Source organism: Arachis hypogaea, chromosome 5 (assembly GCF_003086295.3).
Source record: "Arachis hypogaea cultivar Tifrunner chromosome 5, arahy.Tifrunner.gnm2.J5K5, whole genome shotgun sequence".
NCBI classification, from domain to species: domain Eukaryota; kingdom Viridiplantae; phylum Streptophyta; class Magnoliopsida; order Fabales; family Fabaceae; genus Arachis; species Arachis hypogaea.
The window spans coordinates 82449850-82459484 of NC_092040.1; the positions used below are offsets into that span (position 1 = coordinate 82449850).

At 36.4% G+C, this 9635-nt stretch overlaps 1 protein-coding gene across 5 annotated transcripts; it reads left to right on the top strand.

Annotated features, from left to right (window-relative positions):
• Nucleotides 1-625: 625 nt before the first annotated feature.
• Nucleotides 626-7493, top strand: LOC112801683 (uncharacterized). Of its 5 annotated transcripts, XM_072237319.1 has the most exons (13): nucleotides 626-1077; nucleotides 1427-1590; nucleotides 1858-2080; nucleotides 2227-2369; nucleotides 2454-2659; nucleotides 2775-2909; nucleotides 3411-3539; nucleotides 3670-3692; nucleotides 4256-4630; nucleotides 5153-5369; nucleotides 6220-6413; nucleotides 6541-6865; nucleotides 7016-7493. In XM_072237319.1, exons 1-12 carry the CDS (start codon nucleotides 698-700, stop codon nucleotides 6734-6736), a joined length of 2385 nt encoding a protein of 794 aa, XP_072093420.1. In that variant the 5' UTR covers nucleotides 626-697; the 3' UTR covers nucleotides 6737-6865; nucleotides 7016-7493. The 5 variants fall into 5 exon arrangements, with proteins under 5 accessions (XP_072093420.1, XP_072093419.1, XP_072093421.1 ...); XM_072237318.1 differs by lacking the exon at nucleotides 3670-3692 and having other exon boundaries at nucleotides 4221-4630; XM_072237320.1 differs by lacking the exons at nucleotides 3670-3692; nucleotides 6220-6413 and having other exon boundaries at nucleotides 4221-4630.
• The last annotated feature ends 2142 nt before the right edge of the window (nucleotides 7494-9635 follow it).

The window sequence follows — 9635 nt, forward strand, 5'->3', positions numbered from 1 at the left end:
ATTTTTACGTTAATACTTAAAATTTAAAAAAATGTAACATATTTAATTAAATACTCTTATATATATAATTTTTTTGCTAATTTTTATATGTTATTTTTATTTAAAATAATATATATTAATTTTATTATAAAATTAATTAATAAAATTATTCAAATATCTAAATTAAAATAATAGGATAATATAAAAAATTATTTAAATTGATGTCTATTTTAATAATTTTTTATCTAAAAGTGATTTTGAGTAGTGTAATCCAAACCATATTTATTTTACTATAATCCATTTTGATATAAAAATGGCCAAAAATAAATCATTTCAATACAAACTTAGTTTTCATCAAAGTTAAGTTTGCAAAATCAATTCTATGTAAACTCTCGTGAAATCCAAACACATAAGTACATATTATAGGAATTAGTTTCAACTTTTGATGAGTTATTTTTCAGAGTGGATCATCGATTCTATCCCAGATATTTGTATTCTACCTTCAAGAAGAGATTTTTAATACTCAAATTAAAGCATTCATGATGTGTATACATTGAATCAATTTTACAAATATTAAAGATACAAATACGACGATTTAAAAATTAGAGATACAAATAGGATTTACCCAAAATGTTGGGACAAAAACATACTTTACTCTTAATTAATTAAATTAAAACAAAAAATAGATTTATAGGGTCCGAGGGAGTTAGGAACTCTGATGGCACTCCCTGCCGGTCTCCTGCTTCGTCACTCCGGCAAGACACTCACCCTCACCTCTTCGTGGTCATGTTCGCGGCGCGCCACACTCTCTTCCGCTTCCTGTTGCTGCCGACAAAGGAAGCAAGCTCCGGCGCCGCCGCCGCGGTCCCCGAAGAAGGTGCCGTTCAGAGTTTTGGTTCACGGGAAGACGCTAGAAGATCCATATCATTGGATGTCCAACACCGACGATCCCAATCTGTTGGACCATCTCCACCGCGAAAATTCCTACGCCGAAGCCTTCATGGCTGACGCCCTCCCTCTGCAGTCTGCCTTGGCTTCCGAGATGAAACGACGAATCCCCGCCGCCGTTTCCACTCCCCCGGAGCGTTGGGGACCCTGGTCTGTGCTATTACCATTTTACCCTCATTTTACTGTGTACTTAAGAAGAGCCTTAGAAACTAGAAAGCATGTTGAAAACAAATTGACTTTTTCATAGGAACAACAGTTGCATGTTTCTTCATGCCGTTACCACTAACAGATCTTTTATGGGCATAATGGGTGGGAATCACGAATTACAGTTGCTACAGTTGGTACTCTTACTTCACCAACGGCTTTGTAGTTGATAGCCAGTACTAAGTTCAATTCTATGCTGCTACACATAATGTACCGTTTCATTATAGTTACTTTATATATAAACTTAGTCGATTGCATTTTTTCTTTGTTTGCATTTTTTCTTTGTTTTGATCAGGATGTATTACCAATACATTCCAGAGGGAAAGGAATATCCTGTACTGTGTAGGAAGCTGGAAAATGAGAGCAGTGGTTGGCCGGCGGCTTTTCGTCGTTGTGGATTGGCTAGACCAGAAAGGGAGGAAATTTTGCTTGACTGGAATGAACTTGCAGAGAAATATGGCAAGTTTCTTCTAGCATTTGCAGTGCAATATTTTTTAAAATTTTTAATTTCACACTTTTGTGCTGTTTGTATTTTCATTCCTTTCCTTTCTGCGGTACAAGTGATGAGTGTTGGCACTTCACATTCTAACGTTTGAACCTTTGGCCAAGTTCCTTGGGATACTTTCACTTTCACATTGTTTACATTGTTATGGTTGAGAGGCCGAATTTAACCTTTTTTCTTCCTTTCCAGTTAGTGATGATTGATGTTCCTAGTCAATATTGTAGGGTATGTCCATGTTGGTACATGTAGGGTTTCACCAGACCACAACTATCTTGCATTCACAGTTGATATTTCTGGGGCTGAGCGGTTCATGCTTAAAGTTAAAGACCTCAGAACTGGATTGATAGACCCAAAGTTGGCAGCTGATGGTGTTGTTAGCCTGGCATGGGCTCGAGATGCAACTTCTTTGTTTTATACTCTGTCAGATGAAAACCAGAGACCTTACAGGCAAAATCTCATTATGACTTTCATCTCCACCTGGATATCCCCATTTTTATGTTTTTAAAAAAAAAAAAAGATTATGGGAGGAAATAAGGAAATTGATTTTGATCTAAGATAGTATACTAAAATTCATAAATATGATATTATTTCAGAGTTCTATGCAGAAGACTTGGATGCGGTCCTTCGAATGACCTCCCAGTACTTACAGAAAGTGATCCCAGTTTTTGTGTTGACATAACAAGCACAAAGGATGGCAAGTTCATAACTGTGAATTCAAACTCAAGGACATCATCCGAGGAAGGAACTTATATATCTCCTTTTGTGAATGAATAATAAGAATAATTCTTTCTACTGATATGTTGATCTTAATGTTCATTACAGGTTTATGTTATAAATTCAGCCAATCCAATGGAAGGGATACAAAGGATATGTAAACGTACTTCTGGTGTACAGTACTTTGTGGAACATCACACTGGTTTATTTTATATCCTTACCAACTCTCCAATGCCCGATTCTAAGTGGTCTGGTGATGGTTACTACCTGGTCAGATGTCAAGTTGAAGATATAGAGTCAACTAAATGGCTGGTCATGTTTGTTCAACTTCATTCATCTTGCTTTCATGTTCTTTGTTCTCTCTGTTTAGTGTTAAAGTTATAGTGGATCTCGAATCCCTCTTTAATATGCTTATGTTTTTCATCAGAACATCATCCTCCCTGATGATGATACGAGCATACGTGACATGGACATTTTTAATGGACATTTGGTTCTTTCCCTCAATAAAAGAGGTTTTCCTTTGTTGTGTTCCTTGAATCTTCCCATGCAAAGTGATTTGAAGGTATATGAACTGCTACTTCACTAACATAATTGTTTAGTTATAAGGAAGAATATGCTCTATGAACATAGGATAACTAAAGAGAGCCATCCAGAAATCTATGTTGTCTCTGCCTAAATTCTCATAAGGCATCTTTAAAAATATTAAATTTTATTCCATGGGTCCACCCCAATGACATATCACTGCACCATGTACACAGTCACAAATAGATTTGGCAGGTTTCTGCTTTCTTTTTTCCCTCTCTTAAATTTTCCAATGGGACCAGAACATTCCATAAAAGTTAATGTTCAAGTTCAAATTGATGGGGGCACAATTTGCTGGTCGCAACATTTTTGCTGGAGTTGCAATTTGCAGCTTGTTTTGACATTTGTACCTTGAGTTTCTTTTCTTGAATTTATCTATGGTAAATTTAGCATAAAGCACCATTAAGGTGAAATATGAATATAATACCATATGCCAGTTTAAACTGGCAGTAACATTGGTATTTTACCTTAAATTTTGCAGTATCAGGTATATATTGCAGACCTGAAACCATGGTACTTTCCTCAGCCATCTAGCTCATGCAGTGTGATTCCTGGTTCAAATCATGACTTTCTGAATTCAGAGTATCGTGTGGTGCTCTCATCACCTGTGGTATGACCAGCTACACAACTACACACAACATTTGCTAAAAAATGGACAGGCTCTGATTTTTCTTTTTAAATTATGGTTCATGTTATTCATGTTGGTTATAATTTTCTTTTTTTCCCTTTGCCTTATGGAGACATTCACCCTATATGGATTACGGTAAGTGGTAATTCACTCTGATGCTGTTAGAAATTTAGAAAATGAAGTTTGCAAAACATCACTATGTGTATGGTTAATAAACAAACCATGGTTGTCTAGGGGCAAAGCAACGTTTTCTCACTTCTGCTCAAACTATGGTTTAAGGCTAAGAATCATGTCAAAATGCTCAACTTGATTTTGCCAAACAAAATTTGAAACATCGTATACATATCCCAAACCATGGTTTGAACGCACCCATTGCCAAAACATAAACACATGCTACATTAATAAAAAGAATATTGATTCTAAGCTTCCTTTGAAGTTGTATGTTGTTTATATGTTGACATCTTAGTGCTATATATAATTCTAGGAGTTGAGCCTCCAGCATATTTGGTCGTGGATTAGTTGAGCTTTGGACTTTGTACTTTATAGTTGCATCATGAAATCTTTGGATTGATGCATGGAAGTGATTGTTTAATTCCTCTGTTTGCATTAAAAGAACCATATTTTCAATTTCATTCTTTTCCTCTTTTGGGTTGGAATTGTCAGATGCCTGATGTAATTGTTGATTATGACATGTCAAGACATACATATTCAGTTGTGCAGCAAGAGGAAGTAAATTGTGTTTCTACTGGCCAGTTTTGCATTCAATCTTTGGAGCTACATGAGAATAAAATTCATGAGGGATATAATAAGAAAGAATGTATCATGAATTCTGAATCACAGATTTGGAAGGACCTTTCTCGAATATACTGTTTGCAGAGGGAGGAAGTTATTTCTCATGATGGTGTAAAGGTTCCACTTACCATTGTGTACTCGAGAGAATCGTGGCAGCAGTATAAATCCCCAGGTCTTTTAGTAGGTTATGGAGCTTATGGAGAAGATTTGGATAAGGGCTGGTGTTCAGATCGGCTTAGTTTACTGGATCGAGGTTGGGTAGTGGCATTTGCTGATGTCAGGTTGGTTTCTTGATATTGGTTCCATATCTGTTCTAGAGTTCCTTATGGTCTTGTGTATAAAGTACTGCCTTTTTCCTTTATGATATGCACACAAGTTAGGATCATGAATCTTTTTACAGATATACCAATTCATGTGTCTCTTCTTATAAGTTTAAGCTTTTGGAAGAAGTAATTTCATGACATGGTATCAGAGTTTTTAAGACCAAAAGGTTTAGAGTTTGATCTTTGTTGACTCAAGAAAATTTCAGCATAAGGCAAATGGAAACAGAAAAAAAAAATGTATGCAAATTTCACACAAACCCAAAAGTGGCTCGTGTGAGGAGGTGTGTTAGAAATATAACTATTCATGTGTCACTTCCTATGCTTAAGTTTTTTTGAGGAGTGATTTCATGACAAAACTGAATATTTTTCCCTCTAGGTGTTCTTATGTAGACCTCTCTATCTTAGATAAATATGCAGTCTTTCTTAAGATATTTCGAGCTTTTTTGTTTGTTAATTATCTGAGTGTGTGTGTTGTGCCAGAGGAGGTGGTGGTGGTAATTCGTCATGGCACAGGTCTGGGAGTGGGTTAAACAAGCACAATTCAATACTTGACTTTGTATCTTGTGGTAACTATCTAGTTAGTGAGGGTTATGTTCAGAGTGATCAGCTTGGTGCCATTGCATGGAGTGCAGGCTGTGTTGTTGTTGGTGCAGCTATGAACATGTATCCACAACTCTTCCGTTCTGCCATATTAAAGGTTAGTAATGCATTAGCAATTGTGATTCTTAAACTTATTTTGAAGTTTAGATTTTCAGACCTGGTGCTAACAGATATTTGGACCTTTCAAATTTGAGTTCTTGATTATATTTTTCACTCTTCTCTTATTTGTTGCAATTTTATTTTATTTTATTTTTTAATTTGTGGCAAAAATACTGAAGGTAGGAAGTGGAATTTTTAATGCCATTATAAATTTAATAAATAAATAACGCCAAAGCCTTTTTACTCTAAAGATTTGGTCATGTCAGAAAAGCCGCAGCACTTTGGTATTGAAGTTTTTGATTGGAACTACCAAAACATGTCAGGTTTTGACAAAAAGATAACCTTGTAAGTTGATCATTGGATAGTGGACACCCAAGATTAAAAGGTTCAACCAATTAAGTCTGCAAATATGTTGTACAAGTCCTTTTTGTTTTGGACCAATGGTGGCTCAAAGATTTGAACCTGTTATCAAATACTATAAGTTATCCAAATGCCTTAGGAGTTGCCTGTTCCTTGCAACTTTGTTGTATAACTTGTTGATTCTCCACATGTTTGTGTTTGCCATAAAATAAAACATTATTTTCCTTTTGAAACATGATCTTGATTCTTGCATACATGTGTATGTACTGCACATTTTTCATATACTGTTGTGCCAAATGATATATCCCTTGCTTTCTTTGATCTAATTTAAGATTAACAAATTGTCGTGATAACTAATATATTAATTACATGAAGTTCCTTATTTTGACTAGCGCTGAGTTCTATGTTTGAATTCATCTATAAATTGATTAAATTCATATTCATATTTGAAAAATTTTATCCTGATGATGAATTGGGTTATATATCAGGTACCATTTCTTGATGTATGCAACACATTGTTGGATCCTAGTTTGCCCCTCACAGTCTTAGACTATGAAGAATTTGGAAATCCGAAAATACAGTCAAACTTTGATTCTATTTTTAGTTATTCTCCTTATGACAACATTCCTCAACGCAGTTGCTTTCCTTCTGTTTTGGTTACAGTGGCAGTCAATGATTCAAGGCAATTTCACCTATCACCCATCATCGAGTGTTGCCATATATGTTTTCATGGCATGAATTCTTTGCCTTCTAATTTAACGGCTATTTGTTCTGAAATTTGATTTTTAGCATTTGACATTCTTTCTCAGGGTTGGAGTTTGGGAAGGTGCAAAGTGGGTGGCTAAAGTACGAGACAGTACATGTCCTAATTGTTCTCGTTCAGTTATCATGAAAACAAGTATGATAGGAGGTCATTTTGGCGAAGGTGGTCACCATAGTCAATGTGATGAAACAGCTTATGAGTATGCTTTCCTCATGAAAACTTTTGGGATCTTAAAGGATTAAGTAAATTTTACGACTATGGCTGTTGGAAGGTTATTTTTTAATTAGTTTGAAGAGTTCCATTTCTAGGCCAAGGAAGACAAATTGTTTCTATCCTTAGCACAAAGCAAGAATTAGGCCTTGGAGATTCAGGTAACGTTTAGTCCAAGCCTACTTTGTATCTTTGTAGTTAAATAAAATAGCTAACTCACTAGCATCATTCTTTTGAAGCAATAAAATTGGATTTGTATAAACTTCATCTTTCATTGATCTTAAAATTTCCACTGGTTTCTCCTTGATAAGGTTCGATTTGCTGCACTCTTCCAAGATATGCAATTGTATGTTTGCTGGAGTTAGCAACATAATGTTAAATGCTTTCTATTCTTTTGATATGAAGAGACCTCGTAAACTAACTTGGAAAGTTAAATATTTTACTGTGGAGAAACTTCCTTTCTGTGTTCACTCTGCAAAATCCTCCAACCCTGTGAGGTGGCGATGGAACCGGAGATTGTGATAGACCCGGATTACGGATTGTGTTTCCCATTTGCTAATTTAGATATGTATTTTTAGAATTTGCCATTGGACTTTGGATTATGGACTTTTGATACTTGAAAAAGACGCGTGTTTGTCTATTAGATAATTCTAAGTCTAGGTCTAGTTTTCTTGATTGAATTGTTGAGTTAATCACCCATTCACCATGCACAACCAGAAATATTGTCACTTTAGTTAATGTAAAAAAATGTGACTATATTATTATCACATGAATCTTTCATTGACTAAATTGCATATACACTCTATTGCCAAATATTTACAAAAATAATTTTCTTGATTTATTCGAGGCGTATTATTTGTAGGAAAAATTTATATAACATGTTAGAAGTCTTTTTTATTACATACCTTGTTGTAAAAGATGTCTGATTGGGAATAAAAATATGGTGAAGATTTTTATTCACGAGTATGATATGTGAAATTACTTAGACATCCATGAATCCCAACCAATCATAATACTTAAATGAAAGGGTTAAAGTAAGATTTTGGTTCCTAAGGTAAGGCCTGAAAATTTTTTTTGTCACTAACCTTTTTTTGTTTACAAAATCGTCCTTAACATTTAACTTAGTTTTAAAATCGTTATTCGGATCAAAATACTCTTTTTCTTCTTTCCCAAAATCAACCAGAAGCAGAATCAACTACAATGAAACAACAATTAGAAGCAGAACAACAACAATGGATAATGGAATCAAAGTAACAACAAAAGTAGAACAAGAAGCAGAAGCAAAAACAGAAGCAGAAGCACAAGCAACAACAATGAAACAATAACATCAACCAAAATCAGAAGAACAACAACAATGGATAATAGAATCAGAACAACAACAACCGGCAAGGAGGACGAGGAGCAACGGCGACTGGCGAGGAGCATCGACGATTGTCTAACCTCGCGGATTTGCTAGCGTTGAAGTGACCTCACTCCAGTGGCGGTGACGGAACATGGTCTGATGGCAACCGACGACGGTGATTCGCGATGAGGACGACAACATGGCGTGGCGAGCTGGATGTGGTCTCCCTCAGTGCCTCTGTTCCTCTCTTCTCTTCCTCTTCGCTTCTCTTTCTCTCTCCCTCGGTTCTCTCCTCTCTTGTCGTTAGTGTGAGTGTGTGCTGAGGTAGAAAGGAAACGACGAGATCTGGTGGTGAGATCCAGTGGCGAGGACCGAACGACGATGAGCGGTGGCGGTGGCGAGGACCGAACGACGAGGAGCAGCGACGGCGGTAAGGAGCAGCGGCGGATTTCCTTCCCCTTCCCTTCCCCCTCTTCTTCCCTAGGAACCCTCCCGAAGCGTGATTCCCTTCCTAGTTCCCCCTTTCCTCGTTTTCTTTTTTTTTTTATATTTTTTTAGTTAGGTGTAATTTGGTAATAAAAATGAAAAATTTGGTAAAAAGGATGATTTTAAAACTAAGTTATACCTTAGGGACAATTTTGTAAACAAAAAAAGGTTAGGGATGAAAAAAATTTCCCGCCCCTACCTTAGAAACCAAAATCGTACTTAACTCTAAATGAAATACGTTGCACCCAACAATAACGAGATTCACATGAATTGTGGAAGAACAATGCTTAGTGATTTAGTGCGGAAAGATAAACTAAATTGAGAAAATCTAGGAACCAACTAGGGTACTGATAAACCATTATTTCATGGTTTATCTTGTGCTCAATTGAGTGGTTTTTTATCAACTCTTCACCCACTTATTCATACTATTCGCATGTTTTACGTTTTCCTTCCTGATTTTGTGCTATGATTGAAAACATGCTTCTTTGACCTTTAAATTACTAACTTCAATCCTCTCTTATTACCATTAGATGCCTTGATATGTGTGTTAAGTGTTTTTAGAGATTAGAGGACAGGAATGGCTTGGAGGATGGAAAGGAAACATGCAAAAGTGGAAGGAATATAAGAAGTTGAAGGAACTGCAAAGCTGTCAGCCTGACCCTCTCGCACTAAAATGATCATAACTTGAGCTACAAAGGTCCAAATGATGCGGTTTTACTTGCGTTGGAAAACTAACGTTTGGGGCTTCGATTTGATATATAATTTGCCATAACTGCCCCGAAGTTAGGCGACGCGAACGCGTGAATGACGTGCCCGCATCGCATCTGCGAACTTCAATCCGCGCGGACGTGTGGACGACGCCTCCGCATCACTTGCCCGCAACCTGAACGTAACAGAAATCGCAGGGGGCGATTTCTGGGCTGTTTTTGACCTAGTTTTCAGCCCAAAACACACAGATTAGAGGCTATAAAGTGGGGGAATGCATCCATTCATAATCATACATTCATAATTCACTTTTCATAATTTAGATGTAGTTTTTAGAGAGAGAGGTTCTCTCCTCTGTCTTAGGTTTTAGGATTAGGATTCCTCTTAAAGGATTTAGG